The sequence below is a fragment of the Arabidopsis thaliana genome, chromosome 4, assembly GCF_000001735.4.
Source record: "Arabidopsis thaliana chromosome 4, partial sequence".
NCBI lineage: Eukaryota > Viridiplantae > Streptophyta > Magnoliopsida > Brassicales > Brassicaceae > Arabidopsis > Arabidopsis thaliana.
The window spans coordinates 2,663,364-2,682,424 of record NC_003075.7 but is presented as its reverse complement, the minus strand read 5'-3'; the positions used below and the strand labels follow the sequence as shown (position 1 = coordinate 2,682,424).

Below are 19,061 nucleotides of genomic sequence, written 5' to 3'. Positions count from 1 at the left end.
AAACAATCTTAATTATCAATGACTAACTGTAGTAATTAGACTTTGAATCCCACTAATTCCAATGAAGATTATATTAAGAAACTCAAAGAAGAAGAAGAGCAAAGAAAACAAAAACATGTCTTCTTGTTTCAAATCCTCTGTTTCTCTGTTCTCAGTTTTCTTGTTTATGATCTTGAAGACAGTTACTTCAGATCCAACTTATCTCTACCACATATGTCCAAACACAACAACGTACTCAAGAAACAGCAGTTACTTAACCAATCTCCGAACTGTTCTTTCATCTCTCTCCTCTCCAAACGCAGCTTATGCATCGCTTTTTGATAACGCAGCCGCTGGTGAAGAGAACGATAGCAACAGAGTCTATGGTGTTTTTCTCTGCCGTGGAGATGTCTCAGCCGAAATCTGCCGTGACTGTGTCGCGTTTGCAGCCAACGAAACGCTCCAAAGGTGTCCAAGAGAGAAAGTGGCAGTGATTTGGTACGATGAGTGTATGGTAAGATACTCTAATCAAAGCATCGTAGGGCAAATGAGAATTAGACCTGGTGTTTTCTTGACGAACAAGCAAAACATCACAGAGAATCAAGTGAGCAGATTCAACGAGTCTTTGCCTGCTCTGCTCATAGATGTTGCGGTGAAAGCCGCTTTGAGCTCGAGAAAGTTCGCTACGGAGAAAGCCAATTTCACGGTTTTTCAGACAATCTATAGCCTTGTGCAGTGCACTCCGGATTTGACTAATCAAGATTGTGAGAGCTGTTTGAGACAAGTCATTAATTACTTGCCGAGATGTTGTGATCGAAGCGTTGGCGGGAGAGTAATCGCTCCGAGTTGTAGCTTCAGATATGAGCTTTATCCATTTTACAATGAAACTATAGCTGCGGCTCCGATGGCTCCTCCTCCTTCGTCAACGGTGACTGCACCACCACTGAATATTCCTTCAGAAAAAGGTTAAAAATCTTGAAACTCATAGAACATAATCTAGTAAAAAGGTTGTTTTGTTTCATATGTTTTTGAAATTGTGTTTAGGTAAAGGCAAGAACTTGACAGTTATAGTTACCGCGATCGCTGTACCGGTTTCTGTCTGTGTGTTACTTCTTGGTGCTATGTGTTGGTTACTAGCAAGAAGAAGGAATAATAAGCTCAGTGCTGAAACAGAGGATTTAGGTAAAACCAAAACAGAATTGAGCGAGTTTTGCCATTTTCTAGTCTAATTTGTTGAAACTTTCTTGAGAATTTTCCTTTCTTAATGTAGATGAAGATGGTATTACGTCAACAGAAACACTGCAATTCCAGTTTAGCGCAATCGAAGCAGCGACAAATAAGTTCTCAGAAAGTAACAAGCTTGGTCATGGTGGATTTGGTGAAGTTTATAAGGTAACTAAGTCTTGTGACTTGTGATCATATAGTCATACTTTAACAAAACAAAAAAGGTTTAATGCTTCTGTGTAAAACTCATTCAGGGTCAGCTTATAACTGGAGAAACAGTAGCAATAAAGAGACTATCTCAAGGATCGACACAAGGAGCTGAAGAATTCAAGAACGAAGTTGATGTGGTCGCAAAGCTACAACACAGGAATCTAGCTAAGCTCTTGGGATATTGCTTAGATGGAGAAGAGAAAATACTTGTCTATGAGTTTGTTCCTAACAAAAGCCTCGACTACTTCCTTTTCGGTATAACAAATCATCACTCATTCCTCTAAAGAAAATATCGGTTTTCGGATTAATCAGATTGTTTTCTTTTTGTTTGTAGATAATGAGAAGAGAAGAGTTTTGGATTGGCAAAGAAGGTACAAGATCATTGAAGGGATAGCTCGAGGAATACTATATTTACATCGAGATTCTCGGCTAACGATCATTCACCGTGACCTTAAAGCTAGTAACATACTCTTAGATGCAGACATGCATCCGAAGATCTCAGATTTCGGTATGGCGAGGATCTTTGGTGTTGATCAAACTCAAGCCAATACTAAAAGAATCGTTGGTACATAGTAAGTTGTTTCTTCCTCTTGTGATCTTGACACTTCAATGAGTTATTCAATTTCCCATTATGATTAAACAAGTTCTCTCTTTAGTGGTTATATGTCTCCTGAGTATGCGATCCACGGGAAATACTCGGTGAAATCGGATGTCTATAGCTTCGGAGTCTTGGTTCTTGAACTCATAACCGGCAAGAAAAACAGTAGCTTCTATGAAGAAGATGGTCTTGGAGATTTAGTGACCTACGTAAGTACTGTTTTATAACCAATCAAAAACTCTTTTTAAATACTGTTTTCTGAAACATTATAAATATCTGCAGGTGTGGAAGCTATGGGTGGAGAATTCACCACTGGAGCTAGTAGATGAAGCAATGAGAGGGAATTTTCAGACAAATGAAGTGATCAGATGCATTCACATTGCTTTGTTATGTGTTCAAGAAGATTCTTCAGAGAGACCTTCAATGGATGACATTCTTGTGATGATGAACAGCTTCACTGTTACTTTACCGATTCCAAAGCGATCTGGGTTTCTTCTTCGAACCATGAAAGACTCTAGAGATCCACGCTCAGGAGGTTCTGCTTCTGATCACTCTGCAACAAGCAAGTCTTTGCCTTTGTCTGTTGACGATTCTTCCATCACTATAGTTTATCCTCGTTGACTTCAACAATTAGTTCCAGTAATGTTATGTTGTAACTTGTAACTATGTGAAACAAAGCAAAAACTTATTTAGTTATGTCCTAAAAGACAATTACATAACCGAAAAAGCTCTAAAAATGCCAATCAGGGAGATTTGAGATTTCCTCACACAACATTGCCAAGACAGCAAGCTTGGTAAAGTACCCGATTCATATGAACCATCGAGCTTGGTACAGAAAAATATAAGTCAAAACCACAATCAGAAATTACAAACCTCTAAAACAAATGTTGTTGTTGTTATACAGATGAAAGAGAGACTCGAACCACCAGTGTTAACCGTAACTTAGGCGAGAGTCGAGGAGTTTTGCGGAAGTTTGTCTGCGAGGTATTCCAATCTCACATGCATTAACTCTAGCAGCAAACCGAAGAGAGCATAGAGACTCTCCAGTTGAAGATGGATCAGGTGATATGTTCACAAACATTAAGGTCTTTGAGTCCCCTCCTAAACATGGCTGTTTAAAAATGATTCTCCTTAATTAGAAAGAGCTAGATAGACAGATTATTTGCATAATGATTCAGAAGTAAAAATGTTATCTAACCTGGAGCAGATATGTTAACTTTGAGTTTCTGAAAGGTACATGATCCTCTTTCTTTGCCAATGCAAATATAACATCACTCAATGCAGACAAGCTTTTGTTTATAGCCTGTTGAAGGAAACAACAAAGATTAGAGGGAAAGTCCAAAAAATTTATGGGAATAACTTAGAAGACCGTATTTTAAAAGCAAAAACCTGTGTCTCCTTTAACCGGTCTCCGGTTGCCCCGCTCCTTGAAAGTCGCTCACTTCCAGCAAGATCAATTAGGTTAAGAACACCTTGTACTTGCTGTTCAGTGCTCTGAAATAGGAGAGAGTGTTGGTGTTTTCATAAGTGAGAAATAAATCTACAACACAAAACATAAACCTGAAAGACAAAAGATATTAACCTCATTCACACCAGAAATCCTAAGAGTAAACACGAAATGACTTCTTGATGATTGTTCATTCATATGCGTCTTCCCAACAGACCTACAAATAAGAGGTTTACGATGTAACTATACAGAAACGACAGTGTAACAATATTCTCAAAAGCCATGCTCTTTGAAGAAAAAAGTTCCCAAAACTTATAGACAAACCTGCTCTGAGCAGCTTGTTGCAAAAGTGAGGAAATTTGTCCAATGCTGCATACATCTACTATTGTCAGGTCGCTAACATGAGTGTTTCCATTAACATCATGTGTGATTGTATATTGTCTTCCAGATGTGCTACTGTCTGCCCGCACAGATTCTATAGCAATCGTTCGGCTTGTAGACAACAAGTCTCTGATGGACTCATTATATATCTCCAACATTGAGACCTACAATTAAAATTCGATCAAAACAATGCTAACAGTGAAAGCATTCAACAAAAGTCAGAACATTCTTGGAGAAATATTTACCTGCATCTTGTATTTCCAGCCTTGTGTACTAAGACTTTGGCTGGTTTTGAATATTTGTTCGAGTGATCGAGGGATCAGTCCTTTCTGTTCTGGTGTTTCAGGCCTGCCCATCATGGTATAGGTTTTGCCAGAACCTGTCTGACCGTAGGCAAAAATACAAACCTGTGTCCACAAAGATTTGAGAAAGATGCAATGACAGAAGAATCAGTCAAAGTGATGTCTGTCTCATTTAAACAAGAGTTGGTGCAGTAACAAAGGAATCAGTCAAAGTGTAGTCTGCTTCACATAAACAGGAGTTCTTAATAAATTCAACTACATAAGGACAATAACCATGAGTCAAATACTACTTCTATCTAACTAGAATTTGCATCTTAGGTATCTATCTACAAGAAAGTCAAAACAAGGAAGATATTGAACCTTGTAGCCATCCAATGCGCTCTGCACAAGTTGAGATATTTCAAAGAATACTTCCTCCTGAGAAGCTCCGTGGTCGAAGACCTTGTCGAAAGTGAAAGGATGTTTGTTACCTGAGACCCCCAAGTAGCACAAGGCAATAAAAATGTATTAAACTCTAGTACAGACATATCCTAATTGAGCAAAGTAATAAGGTGGGTTGCTGAATTTACCACTTTGGACCACATCAATGCCTCTACCAAGAGATTCAGTTGATGTAGGATAGGCAATAACACTGGCCTCTTGGCGTCCTCCATCATCTGGTAGCAAGGGGCGCACTCGGCAGAACACGCGTATGTTTCCTTTGAGTTCCTGGAATAAAAGCTTTGCTTAGCGGCCATAAAGAAAGTCATACTATAACTGAAAAGTGTTTCCAAAACGACATTTTCTTACAAGAATGGTGTTATGAAGCTTTTTCCTTAATAACTCTCCTTCAAAAAGTTGACGCTCCGTGTCTGCAAGGCGATCTTGCAGTTCATGCATACATTGTTTCTGCTCCTCAAATTCTGTCATTGTATGAGACATAGATAAATCCACCATCTGTAGAAAGCAAATAAACGTATGTCAGTGTAAAGAAACAATTGGCAAACTAAAGAGTATCTGAAAGTTGGCAGATCACCAATCAAAATTCCAAAGGTACTTGATCGCATAATACCTTAAGCTTTTCCTTAGCAAAAGCTAATTCCTGCTCCAACATTTTAATACGCTCTTTTTGCAACGAACATGTTTCCTGCAGCATAAGATTGACATTGTCAGAATATTGAAAATATAAGGCAAGGATGTGAAACGTCGACTTTGACTAACCTCTAAAGATCCTGATTTGGCTATAAGAATGTCCAACTCATGAGATGACTTTCCAACACTCTCCTTATACATCAGTATCTCACCAGCCAGCTTTTGTGACTGTACAACATGGCGATCACGATCATCACGGACTTGTTGCAGCTCGCTTTGAAGGTTATTAACTTCCATCAGCAATGAATCCTTTTGTTTTACCGCTTCATCTTGTGAAACCTTGATCACAAAAGGGGAAGATAAACGAAGTAAGATGCAATGAAAAATCAATCACAAATTAAGAAATACAAGAATCACGTTTGTAGACCAGGGATATTTACCCGGCTCGATGCTAATTGATCTTGTAGTGATTTACTGTGACCTCTTAGTGTAGTAAGATTCTCCAGTATACTTGACTTTTCTTTTTCAGCACGAGTGTGAGCCTCTCTAGCTACTTCAAGATCAGTCTGGAGTTTGGTGTTATATTGTTGCAAACTTGTGTTGTACTCTTGCAGCCTCTTGTACATATCTTCTAGAGACGTCACCTAGAAAGAAAGAAAACATTCCAGTTAACACAACAACTAAAAGATTGAGCCAAGAGCTAAGAGGAGTTAACAGAGAATGAAACAAGTAAACAACACATTAGCGAAAAGCAAATCTTAAGTACCTTCTGCTTCGCAGCCATTTTTTCCTCTTTAACTTTGTCAAGCTCTTCTCTGAGAGAAACCTGAAGCTTCTCAGCTACAACTCTACAATCTTTTTCTCTTCTGTGATTTTCAATTGCATCCTAGTAGTCATAACCAATTAAGAGTCACCAAACTTGATAAACGATTCTTTAGGAGATAAGTTTGCACAATGATAAACGATTCTTTGAGCGATAAATCCTTACCAGTTTACTCAACTTCTCCTTGGACAGCTTTTCCTGAAGTGATTCTATGTTCTCCTTCATCTCTGTTATAGTTGCTCGTAGCTCTTCCTCTTTGGTCTTTGCATCCAACTCTAGAAATAATGAGAAATCAAGTCCATATTCAGTGTACACAAAACGATGTGAGAACCAAACATGTAACTAGAAAACTAAAATTCACCTTTATCACTGTATCTTTTCTCTGCAGATTGAAGAGAAGAAGAAAGATTTTCCTTGTCTTGAACATGAGTTTCATCCACTTGTTGGTACCATCTAACACAGACCTTAAGCTTCTTGATAATATCCGTCATTTGCTCAATCTTACCCTATTAGTACCACAATGCAAATACATATTAAAGTGATTTTTTTCTTAGAATCTCCTATAATCAACCAATTGGTTATTCGGTTCACAAACCTTGGTATCAAATTTTCCAGCTTTAGCTCTCTCGTTAAGCAAAGCCAACACTTCATCTTTTGTAAACTCAACTTTACCACACTCCTCTGTGCTTCCCACATCGCTGTTCGCATCTTGTCTGTTCACTGTCGAAAGCACTTGTCTTCTTCCAGTACCTTGCGTCTCCTTCCTTCGCTTGTCAAAAGGAATACTTGAGAGCGCTTCCTTTTTCTTAAACATAGTTCAAAAACCAACAAAATTAAGTAAAGCCACAGACTTTTATGAATCAATTTCTCAAGAGAACCCACAAGATCTTCTCAATTGAACAAAACCCTAAATCAAACAATTAAACTGAAAAATATCGTTATGACTTTTACAATCTCCGCTTCTCTCTTAGAAGAAGGAAAATAAAAGAAAGAAGAAGGCTTACGACGTTTGGACTAGGTAAAGGAGCGCGATTCTGGTTGCGAAGTGGCATCTTCGATGGATTGCTTCACCTTAGGCTCGTCAATAGGATCCAAATCTCAATCCCGAGATCGGCGGCGGATTTCTTAAGAACCCGGGAGAAATCAGACCTGGTTTTTTCTGAATCTGAGATGGGAAATTAGGGTTCTTGCTTTTTTCCTAATGGGGGAGATTTTAAGAATTGAGGAAGGAGGAAGGAAGAAGGAGGAGCCTGTTGTTTGAATATTTGAAAACAGATCGGCGGACTCTTGTCAAAATTGTAACGTTACTCTTCTCCTCGATTATAATATTAACTTTCAGGCCCATCAGCATTAAACAATAATCTTTTTTTTCCTTAGATACTTACTCTCAGGCCAATTGACTTAACTTTCAGGCCCATCAACATTGTAACGTTACTCTTGTCCATTAATATTTAAATTATTATTATATAAAGTATAGGCTCCATTTGAGCCAATTGACTTAAAACTCGGTCCATTAACACTAGTGATATTCCATATTTTGCGTGACTTTTTGTTGGCTAAATAAATTATGGGAAAGAAAAAAAAGTAAGATATTAATCAAATTGGTTTCTATTTTATGGTTAAATCTTTTTATAAAATTATTTTTCTTTTATTTTGTATAAAATGAAGGGTTTTAAAAGTTTCAAATTCTTGTTTTTAGTTTGATTCGCAGTTAATATTCGATTTTGGGATAATTTTGGAGAGTTATTACTTACTTTAACTAGGATTCAACCCGTGGTTTACAGCGGGCCTCGGTTTTATATGTTTTTTTTTTTTTTTTGTCATCATCATCTTATTGATTTATAAATCAGCAGTGTAGTCACAATGTAAAGCATAGCTTATTACATTAGGAACCCAAAAATGATTAAGGAATAAAGATTGGTTTTGGAGAGGAGCTTTAGCAAGAATATCAGCTGGAACATTGTGATGTCTTCTTATCCAATTGAAATGGATTGATTCAAACTTCCTTGACCACCAATGAACGTCTCGTATCCAGTTGTGAACGCCAAAATGTACCTTGGATCCGTTGATTAGGTCAAACAGCATCTTGTTATCTCCTTCAAAGCAAACCCGTTTGTAACCATGACTCCAACAGTGCTGCATTGAAATGATTAGCGCTTGAATTTCACTCTCCAGAGCATTGTCCACCTTTCTTCCTATAGCCTGACCCGCCAGTAGATAACTTCCATTACTATCCCGAACAACCCAACCTGCTTTACTTTCTACATCTCCATTAACGAATGAGCCATCAAAGTTGCATTTGATCCATCCTCTTTCAGGTCGTCAATCTTATATGGTTTTTAATTAAGTATTTGATTATATTTATATTATAAATTTATAAAATATTTCTTTTATTTTAAATTTTTATAAATAATGATTGAGATTTTTATTGGTTAGTTGTTATTTAGTGATTAAAATAATGTGTTTTAATGTGTGTATGTAATTTAAATATAAGTAAAGTAGTAACAAAAATGTAAAATAGTAAAAACGGTGTAATTTTTTTTGTGATTATAAGTTTTTTTATTATTATTATTTTTGTGATTATAATTCTTTTTGGAATGAAATATGCTCATATTTAGATACCAAAATGAAGTAGTGATACCAATATTGTTGAACGGTTAAGATTGTCTACTTTGGATGCTAAACATGATTAGGTATTTGAATTCGTGAATAAGTGACTATTATTCCTAACCCACCCGAAATTAAAAATGTGGATCATATAAACTTTAATAGATTGAATTGACCAAATTATTCTTAATGGCTATGTACAAAATCCAAAATTGAAATTGAGGCCAAAATTATCTATTTTTCAATTTGTACTTTTTTTTAACAATAAGGGATTTCATTTATTTGTCAAGTTGGATTGGATTTAAGTTACAATTTGCTTAGATATTATCGAAACCGGTTTTCAATTAACTTTGACTAGGTTTAACCGAATTGGTCAATTTCCACGTCATTCAGCCACGTGACAATCGCATTCTGGGAACACTCGATCTCAATCCTATGTGGCAAAACTGAGAATCAAGAAACCACGTGTCAACATATTAGTAGTTAAAACCATATCCGAGTAATCTAAGTAACAACGTGAATCAGATAAGGTATTCTTTGTCACATAACCAAACACCAAAAATTATAACTCAACACTTCACTAATCAATTATTCAAAGCAGATAAAAAAAAAATGGCTCAAGCAGTGACTTCGATGGCTGGCTTACGTGGAGCATCTCAGGCTGTCCTTGAAGGAAGTTTACAGATCAACGGCTCAAACCGTTTGAACATCTCAAGAGTCTCGGTTGGGTCTCAGAGAACCGGACTTGTGATCAGGGCTCAGCAGAACGTGTCAGTACCAGAAAGTAGTCGCCGGTCAGTGATTGGACTCGTGGCGGCTGGTTTAGCCGGTGGTTCATTCGTTAAAGCTGTTTTCGCCGAAGCTATTCCGATCAAAGTTGGTGGTCCTCCACTTCCTTCCGGTGGCCTACGTAAGTAAAACTAATTTAATTAAATTTCACATAATGACTAATACTATTTTTTTGGTTAAGGAGATAACAAAACGAAATTATTGTGTTATAGCTTGCATGGTTATAATTTAGGTTTTTATCAAACGTATCTTTAATCACTTTTGTAAGATAAAAGTTTTAGTAATTAGATTATAGAGACCGGTTCTGTTTGATTGATTATGGTTCTGCTTTTGTTTTTGTTTTTTTGTGTGTGAGCAGCTGGAACAGATAACTCAGACCAAGCAAGAGACTTTTCATTGGCATTGAAAGATAGATTTTACATACAACCATTGTCACCAACAGAAGCTGCAGCTAGAGCCAAAGATTCTGCTAAAGAGATCATCAACGTTAAGTCATTTATCGACAAAAAAGCTTGGCCCTATGTTCAGAACGATCTCCGTTTAAGAGCATCGTACCTCCGTTACGATCTCAACACCGTTATCTCCGCTAAGCCTAAGGAAGAGAAGCAAAGCCTTAAAGATCTCACCGCAAAGCTTTTCCAAACCATTGACAACGTAAGTTTTTTCTTTCTTTAGGGTTTTGTTTTCTAGCGGTTTCTTGGTAAAGAAGTTAGAGTGTGCATTGATTTTTTTTATGCACAAGATTCTTCCTAAGTTTGGGTTAATCTGAGATTGTTGTTTTGTTGATTTTCTTATGTGGAAGTTGGACTATGCGGCGAGATCAAAGAGTAGCCCAGATGCTGAGAAGTATTACTCAGAAACTGTCTCGAGTTTGAACAATGTTCTTGCCAAGCTCGGTTAATGAAGAAAGACTTGCGTTGTAATCTGTTGATGTCGATGTTATTATAATTACTGCTATCCAAGTACTTTGTCTTTCTCCTTCTCTTCTTGTCTGATCAAATCGGTTATCTCTAATTTCAGTTTCAAGTTTTAACCAATATATTGGCTGGCTCTTTAGCAAAACATTATATATTCGTCCTCGAGCTGACCACTTTGTAAGTTCATGTTCTGATTCTGAGCATTCCCGTCCTCATCATTCCCATTATCAGTTTTACACCAACTTCGTGATCAAATTAACCTTTGTTCCATCATAAATTAGATGACATACCACAACTTTTCAAAGAGTTTTGATTGGAAATTTTAACTAAAATTAATATCAAATTTTCTTTTATACAGAAATTAATGGATTGATAACAACAACAACCATGCATTTGTCACAGTTTCATGCAGATAGTAGTCCCTCAACATATTTGTATGTGAAAGTTACTTTGTCATCTTAGGAATCAGAATGAGGGCTTGAGATTCTGTCTTTTTGAGGTCTTGATGTCAGGAATGTAAAAGAAAATCGATGTTAAGACACATGATATTCAAGTAAGATATGCAATTAATTTAGCTTCATTTTCTAATTGATATAGAATAGGTAACATAGAGATTTTTCTTAAAGTTTAGTTCAATTAATATTTATCATACACTTCTAGTCTATATTACGTACACACTACTGATTATCCTTTACATACATACATACATCATATACATACATCAAATGTATAAATTAATCATACTATAGTGAACAATATATTTTAACATAGATCGTGAAGATAATAAAAAATATACGTGTGATTAGGTCAAAGGCCGAGGACACTTAAACCATTAACACTTTTATAAGTTTTTATTCTTCTTCTTGTTAATCGCTTCACTTTTTCTAAGTGTTCTTCCCACTCCACGCGCGAGATAATCTAAACTTTAGATTTTAATTAGGTATAATGATATAACAAATTTCATGATATGACAAGGAGGAGGTTAGACCATGGTCGTTTAATTGTCATGTCCTATAAGTCAACAAAGAAGTTTTTGTATGTGCTTAAGGTTTAAACGTCATATGGTTGACCGAAACTTTAATTAGCTTTTAAAGATTCTATCAAACGGAAGTCACATCCAAATTTACTTTGATCTCTATAAATTAAAGAACACTTACCAGTTACCAAACCTAAAATACACTATATTTCTAAATCTAATCAAATCTTAAACTCTACAACTACAGTTTGATGACATGATTTAAAAAAATTATGATGAGATCGATAGTACTATATGGACTTTTTCAAACTAAACTAAGTCTTACTTTAACAGGAAAAACTTATAATTAAGTAGTTAGACATGTTTAGTTTAGGGATTATGTATCCCTCGAAGCCAAATTGACTTAGACCGCAAAGCTGATTATTTTATAAAAAGAAAGGAAAAAAGTAGATATACATATAATAATCATATAATATGAGATTAGATAGGTTAACCAAATATTTCAATTAACTAATAGTGGAATTGTGGTTAAGGAGTCAAATCAGATGACATGAGCATATATTGTATGTATATTAAAAGAAGATTTGGGAACATTTCCAAAGTAAAAATGAAGACAACCCCTAAAACCCAAGAGAATTCGATTGGGTGGTATGACTTAATCCACACAAAACGTATTTACCTATTACTAATTGTACTTATATGTCAACAGTTGACTTATTGTTATTTATTTATTCATGTGAATTTCCTCTTATTCATTTATTTCGAATCACCTTTTATGTCCTTTTTGTTATATTTTTTTTTTTGCAACATTTATTATTAACACCAGACCAAACCGTTTCAGATTTTTTTTTCTTTTTTGATAAACTCTATCGGCTGATCCGCTCAGTCCCGGTAAACACGCACTAAAATACTTCAGAGTGGACTTCTCTCCAAAAAACTACCACACTGTTTCAAAATTCCTTGCAAGATTTTGTCAAATAATATTTTTTTTTTTTAAATCGAAATCGGTATTTCTGTAGTCTAATGTTATTAATTTGTGCACATTTTTAAACGTAAAATTAGAAGAAAACCAAATAAATAGAGATTACCTAACCATTTTAAAAAGAAAACCTTTCACCAAAATCCAAATATCCTTTTTGCTTTATCTAATTCCTTCAAACATGAATATTTTCAAATCATTCCAAAAAAGTAGATATTCGTGTTTTTATTAAACAATAAAACTTGTTCAACGTGGACATTTAGTTTAGCCTATCAAGAGCAAATATATAATTCTGATTTACGAAAGAGATATTTGCATTGTGTTACAATATTCTTACCTTTTAAATCAATTCAGAATTTTTTTTTTCTTTAATTTTGTCAAACATGTTTTACAAAAGCATATTAACGTAAAATACTTTTTGATTATTTTTTATTTTATTTATATCCTGTCAACTTCCTGTTCCTGTATTTAGTATTTGCAAATGATTTTTAATAAATAGATTACTCTATAATTTAACGTAAACACGAACACAAGAGTGTGTCCAATGAGATGCGTTATTTTCATAATCATCAATAGGTATAGAGACGTATTATGGTTAAGAGGGTAGCTAGATATATTATTTAGTAATTGTAGTTTTCCGTTTAAATTATAATTTTGATGGACTCATGCCTACATATAAATACACTATGTAATAAACATCATGTCTCATGCAACTTCGACATTAAATTCCAAAGTAAACTACACAATTAAGAACATGACGGAAGAGTTTGAGATCGCAGGAATCTCCACCGGAGCTTGGTGGAGCTCGCCAACAAACACCGCCGCAGTATTCTCTGGCTACTCGCTGCCATGTTCCACTGAGATTAGCCCTGATGTCACAAATTTCGGATGGCAAAACTTCGATAACAAGATTAACGATCATAATGATGGTTGTATGAACATGTAAGTCCACATGCATACATACATTAACATACAAAGTAATAATATTGAACTTTCTTAAATTTATATTCTTTCTTTTATATTTCTTGTAGGCATAATAGTTTCTTCGAAGGACTATTAATCGATCCTAACGATCAATTACTACCGGATCCATGGTCCAAAAGTACAATTCCTAACGCTAAATCTGAGCTCCTTGAAAACTTCCCATTCTTAGATAACATGTTCTTGGTCGATTCAGAAGCTGAATCTTTGTTGGATCATGAAATCAGAAACCATAAGTCGTCTAAGGAGCAAATTACACAAGACTACAAGAATCTTACTTCAAAGGCACGTAACAAACATAAAAACCTAACTATTTTTGTTGTGACTAATACTTAGAGGTAATTAACATTACAAAAGATGTGATGATTCTTTCAGAGGAGTGAAGAATTAGAAGAGAACAGCGATGAGTATTCACCGCGATTACTAAAAAGACCGAGACTCGAGACACTATCTCCATTGCCAAGCTTCAAAGTTCGTAAAGAAAAACTCGGAGATAGAATCACTGCGCTTCAGCAACTGGTTTCTCCATTTGGCAAGGTAAATTAAAACAACATTACTCTAAGTATTTTACGCATGTTTAATCTTTGATTTCTTCTTATTTAAGCTCAAAAGATTTGTCTTCTAAACTCTTTGCAGACAGATACAGCTTCTGTTCTCAACGAAGCTGTAGAGTACATAAAGTTTCTTCAAGAACAAGTCACTGTAAGTTCAGATTCTTGATTTTTCATTTGCAGTCAAAATCAAATCAATTAATTAACAATTCGTTTGATTCTTTAATTTAAAAATTAGGTATTGAGTAATCCAGAACAGAACACCATAGGATCTGTTCAACAACAGCAGGTACTTAAAAATTAGTTATATGTTATAACAACTCTCTTTTCTTGTCCTTTTGCTTGTGACATCAAGAATCTTTTCAAAACTAATCATCACCAATTAATGATTCGTATAATTAATAGTGTTCAAACAAGAAATCTATCAATACTCAAGGAGAAGTAGAAGAAGACGAATGTAGTCCAAGAAGATATGTAGATCTTTCGAGCCGTGGACTATGTCTAATGCCGATCTCAGCTTCATATCCCGTGGCTGCAGCTGCGGCTTCGGCTGCAGAGATGAACGTACATCTGGTTTCTGGCATCTTCCATTCTTTGTAAACTTATAAACTAAATACGTAGATACATAAACAAACAAAGTAATCTTCCGCAAACAGGGGATCTTGTAAAGTTTTATGTCCCTTTTTAATTTATACAGAAATGTAAATGTCCTGTAATACTTCAAAATCATATATTGTTTGTTTGCGTACGTTTACTATTTTTCTCTAAATGAACCTACTATTTGAAGCAAAATAAATTTGTTAATTATAAACGTAAATGTCAAACTAAACCGAAGGTTTTGCATTTGGATTATAAAATACAATATAAAAACCTGCAAATAATTTTTTTTTTTTTTTTTGAATAAACCTGAAGTTTAGTGTATGTTGCACAACGGTTTAAATTGAGGCCAACCAGAAAATGTTTAATTCCTTTGTAAATGAAAATTTCTCATCTAAATACGAATTAGATAATCGTATTGCCGGCCTTAAAAATATGTGGATTCCAAAGTAAATGTATATATAACCCATTAGTTTAACTAGAAAAAGGTTTTATATAATTAGCCTCTTTTCGATCTCTTATTGCTTTTTTTTTCCTTCTTTTTGTATTAGATTTCTTTCTCGAAGTTTTAACACTCGAGCAGACCATTTAGCAAAAAAAGCTAAGAGTAGAAATGTTTTTTTTCTCATGTAAGCACGTCGGTTCCCGAATGACTCTTCCTAGCGGATAATTTTTTTCTAATAACTTAATAAAAATAGTATTTGACTGGAAAAGAGGGGCATCTCAAACCTTCCACCTACAAACCCTTTACCAACCTTTCTAAACAATATTAGCGGCCCTTAGATGATGAAAGAATTTGAGGTTCCAAGCTCAACTTTTCCAGCTTGAACTCAGAGCCAACCCTGCATGAACATTACGTGTAAACCAATTGATGAGTCCCAAATAATTGACTTTTTCAGTTGGAAGATTCTTAGCAAACTGCAAAGTAATGTTGTGTACTTTATTATTTTAGCTTGTATGATCAAGAGATTTGGAAATAGGAGAAGGTGAGGTTTAACAAGAAACACTTTATACCAAAAATAGCTACTTTGTGTCCATTGGTACAACTTCTAAGACCATCTCCAATGTAAATATCTATTACTAGAGATTCTAAGACCATCTCCAATGTAAATATCTATTACTAGAGAGAAACTCTCCTAACGTTAACTATAGTCTTAGCATACCTCATTATCTAGTTTCATTTTCTCCAAAATTTAAATACATACACACACACACATACTGATAACAATAAAGTTAAGAGTTTATTGCTACTTCTGAAAGAACGATTAAAAAACTTATGTCTTGTTTGTGTCCACCACAAATGAAAGAAAAAGTGTATTGACTATGGTATTGGATTATTTATTCTCTTTTGTGGGTTGTGTAAGCGTTTATTTTGAAATGGTACATAAATATGGTAAAAGGAGCGAGACAACACACAGATTTTGATCTCTGTTCTACGAGATTCTTCACATCTTGGATCTTACTTGCTGAACAAGTTCTCTTCTCAAGATTTTACCAGCAGCGGATTTTGGAACAAGGCTGATGAAGCTCACTCGTCGTAATCTTTTGTAAGGAGCGACCTGATGAAATGGTTTTGAGCCTTAGAAAACAAGATGATATCGGTCCGATTGATTCAAACGACTTGGGTCATAAGTTATTAACCTGTTTGGCTATGAACTTTTGAATATCTTGCTCTGTTATTGAGCTATTTGGTGATCGAACAACAAACGCAATTGGAACTTCACCTGCTTCTTCATCAGGGAACCTACAACATACACAAATTTTAATGTGTTCGGACGTGGAATCAACTCGGTATTTATCTGAATATATGACTCACGGGATAACGACAGCATCTAGTATATCAGGATGTGATACAAGAAGACCTTCTAGTTCAGCTGGAGCAACCTAGATATATCAATCAAACCATTCATTATCAATCTCCACCTTTTGATTGGCAAGTGAGAAGAAGAAGGAGAGAATTGGGTAAGTGAAAGTGAAACCTGGAAGCCTTTGTATTTGATAAGTTCTTTGATTCGATCAACAACATAAAGGTTACCATCTTCGTTGAAATATCCAAGATCTCCGGTATGCACCCAACTTTTTTTGTCTATTGTTTCTTTAGTAGCCTGAGGGTTATTGAGGTACCCTGAAAGAGAACCAGTTTACATGACTTTCAAATGCACATATATGATATACATAGGAACGGATCATTTTCAAACCTTTCATCATGTTTGGTCCTCGAACCCAGATTTCTCCTTGTTGATTTGGAGGCTGAGATTTTCCAGTTTCTACACTCACTATCTGAGCTTCAACACCTGGAGCAAGCATTCCAGCTGAACCAGAGTTCCGTTTCCCGAGTCTCGGGTCTTCCACAGACACAATTCCACACGTTTCAGTCATTCCATATCCCTGAAGCAATCATTTAAACATTCATCCATGACTACGAGCCTACAAAGAGAACTGAAACTACGCGAAACCTTACACATTACGAGCAAACATAGAAGGACCAAACCCTAAGAACAAGATCTGAAACCAAGTTTTTTGTTTACCTGCATAAGCAAAACATTAGGAATGTTTCTTCCACATTCCTCCATCAAATCTTTACCAAGAGGAGCAGCTCCTGAACCAATATACTTAAGTGAAGAAAGATCAAACTTTTTCACAATACTCTGCTTGGAAAGAGCAAGGAACACAGGAGGAACAACCCAAAGATGAGTAACTCTAAACTTCTCAATATTCTTAAGCACCAACTCAAGCTCAAATCTCGCCATAGAAACCAAAGCATTTCCTCTCTGAAGCTGAGAATAAGTAATCACTGCCAAACCAAAAACATGAAACATAGGAAGAAAACACAAGAAGACGCCATGATACTCTCCCATAAGATCTTGATCCATAGTAACCATTAACGAAGCTGCAATGAAATTCCCATGAGTCAATTCAACACCTTTGCTTGTTCCTGTAGTTCCTGATGAATACAACAATGCAGCTGTATCTGATTGCTTAATCTCAACGAACGGGTACTCAGAAACTGGCTCTGAGAGTTCCATCACGTTATCGAAACTAAGAATCTTCGAATTCGATCCCGGAGGAATCTCTACGGTGTCTTTAGATCCAAGTAGAACAACGGGAAGATCAAAGCCTTTGATCTTATCAAACAGTTGATTAACGGATATGATAATCTTCGGATTCGAATCTTTGATCTGTTTCGAAACCTCATTCACAGTGTAAAGAGGATTCGCGGTGGTGAAAACGCCGCCGATCGCGGTTACGGCGAGGAAACAGAGAGGGAACTGGTAAGAGTTAGGAGCGAAAATCAACACGACGTCGTTTTTGCGAATACCTAAACGGTGGAATCCGTGAGCGAGTCTAGCGACGGCGGATTTGAGCTGAGAGAAGGTTAAGGAATCGCCGGTATCGGAATCGGCGATAGCGAGTTTTGATGGGTAAGATGAGGAGTTACGGAAGAGGAAAGAGACTAACGATGTGTTTGGATCTTTGGGAAGAACGAGTGTTGGACGAAGTGATCGGTAAATTCCGTCTCTGCCGTAGCCGGATTTCTCCATATTTTCCGATCTCGGAGGATAAGGTGAGAGAAGTATGTGTGTGAGGAAGAAGAAGAAGACTATTTCTGGTTTCTGATTACTTCACGTAAAACGTTACATTTGTCTTTAATGTTAGTACTATTAGTATTTAATTTTTTCTTAGTCAATAATTAATCATAGTCGCATAAATTTATGAATGTCAAACTTAAGTAACTCTATGATTGCTTTAATGGGAATAGTCAATTAGAATAATAATTAACAATGACGAGACCTTTTTTTTTTGTCATCCGAAAATTAATTAGGACTCAAACGAGCCAATCCTGAGGAATGTTGTTTACAGATGTAATATGAAGCGGTTGGGTACGAACTTTTCGTGCCAAAAAATCCGCTTTAACATTAGTACTACGAGAGATTAAAGATAGAAAAAAGTTTGTGAACTCATCCTTGTCGCTCTGTAACTCCTCCAAATACGATGAGAAAGCCGGCCATTCGGTTGGGGAAGACACCATCTCCACCAGATCTGAACAGTCTGTAAGAAAAACTACATCTTGGTTGTCGGCACCAATCATACACTTCATCGCCCAGAGGAGAGCTTCCACCTCGGCATGTAAAGGAGATAAACTTCTTCTGAGATTGGCAGCTCCCAAAGTTGATGTCTCTCCAGTTGATGATGTCAATCAGTACAATGACGAGACCATTTCTATAACTTTTATAGAGAATAAAATAATTAATTTATGCGGAGAACTCCACAGTTAAACGTGTTTGAGTCGAAGTAGTTTTAAGATAGGTGACCTTCCGAGAAATGATTATCAGAACCATGTAAATGAGGATAAAACATGATGAAATATCGTATAGTGATTTGTAGGATCGTTAACAAGTCTTTAAAACCTCTTAGATTTGGCGGACCGATCGTCGGACAGGGATGAGTCCATAGACCTGAGAAAGAACGTGGAGCACACTAGTAAGGACGGACTAAACGTTACAATAGTAGTGAGATCGTTTACAAATTAATAGTTAAGATTAAATGGTACAAAAATCTATTTTTGGTCATGTAAGTGTGTTAGTTGTTACGATTATGAATAGTATGGTAGCTAAAAGTAGAAATTGT

The 19,061-nt window shown here is 35.8% G+C and overlaps 5 protein-coding genes across 14 annotated transcripts; 3 read left to right on the top strand and 2 right to left on the bottom strand.

The window, feature by feature from the left end:
• Window positions 1-40: 40 nt before the first annotated feature.
• CRK25 (cysteine-rich RLK (RECEPTOR-like protein kinase) 25) lies at window positions 41-2,702 on the top strand (the record flags this gene model as incomplete). Of its 2 annotated transcripts, none has more annotated exons than NM_001340543.1 (7): window positions 41-944; window positions 1,024-1,161; window positions 1,250-1,371; window positions 1,458-1,668; window positions 1,748-1,985; window positions 2,070-2,220; window positions 2,294-2,632. In NM_001340543.1, the coding sequence occupies exons 1-7, from the start codon at window positions 62-64 to the stop codon at window positions 2,630-2,632; spliced, it is 2,082 nt and encodes a 693-aa protein (NP_001329426.1). In that variant the 5' UTR covers window positions 41-61. The 2 variants fall into 2 exon arrangements, with proteins under 2 accessions (NP_001329426.1, NP_192429.1); NM_116759.3 differs by having other exon boundaries at window positions 106-944; window positions 2,294-2,702.
• Window positions 2,211-7,361, bottom strand: ATK5 (kinesin 5). 2 transcript variants are annotated; one of them, NM_116758.4, is made up of 18 exons: window positions 7,040-7,361; window positions 6,631-6,840; window positions 6,397-6,541; window positions 6,201-6,310; window positions 5,979-6,098; window positions 5,653-5,856; window positions 5,342-5,551; window positions 5,193-5,267; window positions 4,931-5,077; window positions 4,711-4,849; window positions 4,502-4,611; window positions 4,085-4,246; window positions 3,783-4,003; window positions 3,594-3,675; window positions 3,401-3,505; window positions 3,210-3,314; window positions 2,885-3,122; window positions 2,211-2,674 (listed from the first exon to the last, which is right to left on the bottom strand). In NM_116758.4, exons 1-17 carry the CDS (start codon window positions 7,085-7,087, stop codon window positions 2,943-2,945), a joined length of 2,373 nt encoding a protein of 790 aa, NP_192428.2. In that variant the 5' UTR covers window positions 7,088-7,361; the 3' UTR covers window positions 2,211-2,674; window positions 2,885-2,942. The 2 variants fall into 2 exon arrangements, with proteins under 2 accessions (NP_192428.2, NP_001329202.1); NM_001340542.1 differs by lacking the exons at window positions 2,211-2,674; window positions 7,040-7,361 and having other exon boundaries at window positions 2,759-3,122; window positions 6,631-6,865.
• Window positions 7,362-9,181: 1,820 nt separating this feature from the next.
• PSBQ-2 (photosystem II subunit Q-2) lies at window positions 9,182-10,902 on the top strand. 2 transcript variants are annotated; one of them, NM_001340541.1, is made up of 4 exons: window positions 9,182-9,552; window positions 9,790-10,085; window positions 10,234-10,525; window positions 10,707-10,902. In NM_001340541.1, exons 1-3 carry the CDS (start codon window positions 9,255-9,257, stop codon window positions 10,330-10,332), a joined length of 693 nt encoding a protein of 230 aa, NP_001319873.1. In that variant the 5' UTR covers window positions 9,182-9,254; the 3' UTR covers window positions 10,333-10,525; window positions 10,707-10,902. The 2 variants fall into 2 exon arrangements, with proteins under 2 accessions (NP_001319873.1, NP_192427.1); NM_116757.4 differs by lacking the exon at window positions 10,707-10,902 and having other exon boundaries at window positions 10,234-10,641.
• A 2,081-nt stretch (window positions 10,903-12,983) lies between these two features.
• AT4G05170 (basic helix-loop-helix (bHLH) DNA-binding superfamily protein) lies at window positions 12,984-14,627 on the top strand. 7 transcript variants are annotated; one of them, NM_001340536.1, is made up of 7 exons: window positions 13,024-13,245; window positions 13,335-13,405; window positions 13,512-13,569; window positions 13,660-13,821; window positions 13,921-13,986; window positions 14,074-14,124; window positions 14,241-14,579. In NM_001340536.1, exons 2-7 carry the CDS (start codon window positions 13,395-13,397, stop codon window positions 14,433-14,435), a joined length of 543 nt encoding a protein of 180 aa, NP_001328685.1. In that variant the 5' UTR covers window positions 13,024-13,245; window positions 13,335-13,394; the 3' UTR covers window positions 14,436-14,579. The 7 variants fall into 7 exon arrangements, with proteins under 7 accessions (NP_001319872.1, NP_001328685.1, NP_192426.3 ...); NM_001340538.1 differs by having other exon boundaries at window positions 13,026-13,245; window positions 13,481-13,569; window positions 14,241-14,540; NM_001340535.1 differs by having other exon boundaries at window positions 12,984-13,245; window positions 13,335-13,569; window positions 14,241-14,627.
• An 824-nt stretch (window positions 14,628-15,451) lies between these two features.
• Window positions 15,452-18,111, bottom strand: AT4G05160 (AMP-dependent synthetase and ligase family protein). Its single transcript, NM_116755.5, has 6 exons — window positions 16,961-18,111; window positions 16,631-16,820; window positions 16,412-16,557; window positions 16,249-16,316; window positions 16,074-16,176; window positions 15,452-15,991 (listed from the first exon to the last, which is right to left on the bottom strand). Exons 1-6 carry the CDS (start codon window positions 17,972-17,974, stop codon window positions 15,878-15,880), a joined length of 1,635 nt encoding a protein of 544 aa, NP_192425.1. The 5' UTR covers window positions 17,975-18,111; the 3' UTR covers window positions 15,452-15,877.
• Window positions 18,112-19,061: the final 950 nt, after the last annotated feature.

Bases quoted from the DNA above. Each gene is read 5' to 3' on its own strand.
- AT4G05170 (NM_001340535.1), top strand. From the start codon at position 13,004: ATGTCTCATGCAACTTCGACATTAAATTCCAAAGTAAACTACACAATT. The intron at 13,246-13,334 runs GTAAGTCCACAT...TATTTCTTGTAG, and splicing joins AATGATGGTTGTATGAACAT to GCATAATAGTTTCTTCGAAG. The intron at 14,125-14,240 runs GTACTTAAAAAT...TATAATTAATAG, and splicing joins GATCTGTTCAACAACAGCAG to TGTTCAAACAAGAAATCTAT.
- PSBQ-2 (NM_001340541.1), top strand. From the start codon at position 9,255: ATGGCTCAAGCAGTGACTTCGATGGCTGGCTTACGTGGAGCATCTCAG. The intron at 9,553-9,789 runs GTAAGTAAAACT...GTGTGTGAGCAG, and splicing joins ACTTCCTTCCGGTGGCCTAC to CTGGAACAGATAACTCAGAC. The intron at 10,086-10,233 runs GTAAGTTTTTTC...CTTATGTGGAAG, and splicing joins TTTTCCAAACCATTGACAAC to TTGGACTATGCGGCGAGATC.
- AT4G05160 (NM_116755.5), bottom strand. From the start codon at position 17,974: ATGGAGAAATCCGGCTACGGCAGAGACGGAATTTACCGATCACTTCGT. The intron at 16,558-16,630 runs GTTTGAAAATGA...GTTCTCTTTCAG, and splicing joins AGGACCAAACATGATGAAAG to GGTACCTCAATAACCCTCAG. The intron at 16,317-16,411 runs GTTTCACTTTCA...TGATATATCTAG, and splicing joins TCAAATACAAAGGCTTCCAG to GTTGCTCCAGCTGAACTAGA.
- ATK5 (NM_116758.4), bottom strand. From the start codon at position 7,087: ATGCCACTTCGCAACCAGAATCGCGCTCCTTTACCTAGTCCAAACGTC. The intron at 6,311-6,396 runs GTGAATTTTAGT...CATTATTTCTAG, and splicing joins GAAAAGATACAGTGATAAAG to AGTTGGATGCAAAGACCAAA. The intron at 3,676-3,782 runs GTTTGTCTATAA...TCTTATTTGTAG, and splicing joins CAACAAGCTGCTCAGAGCAG to GTCTGTTGGGAAGACGCATA.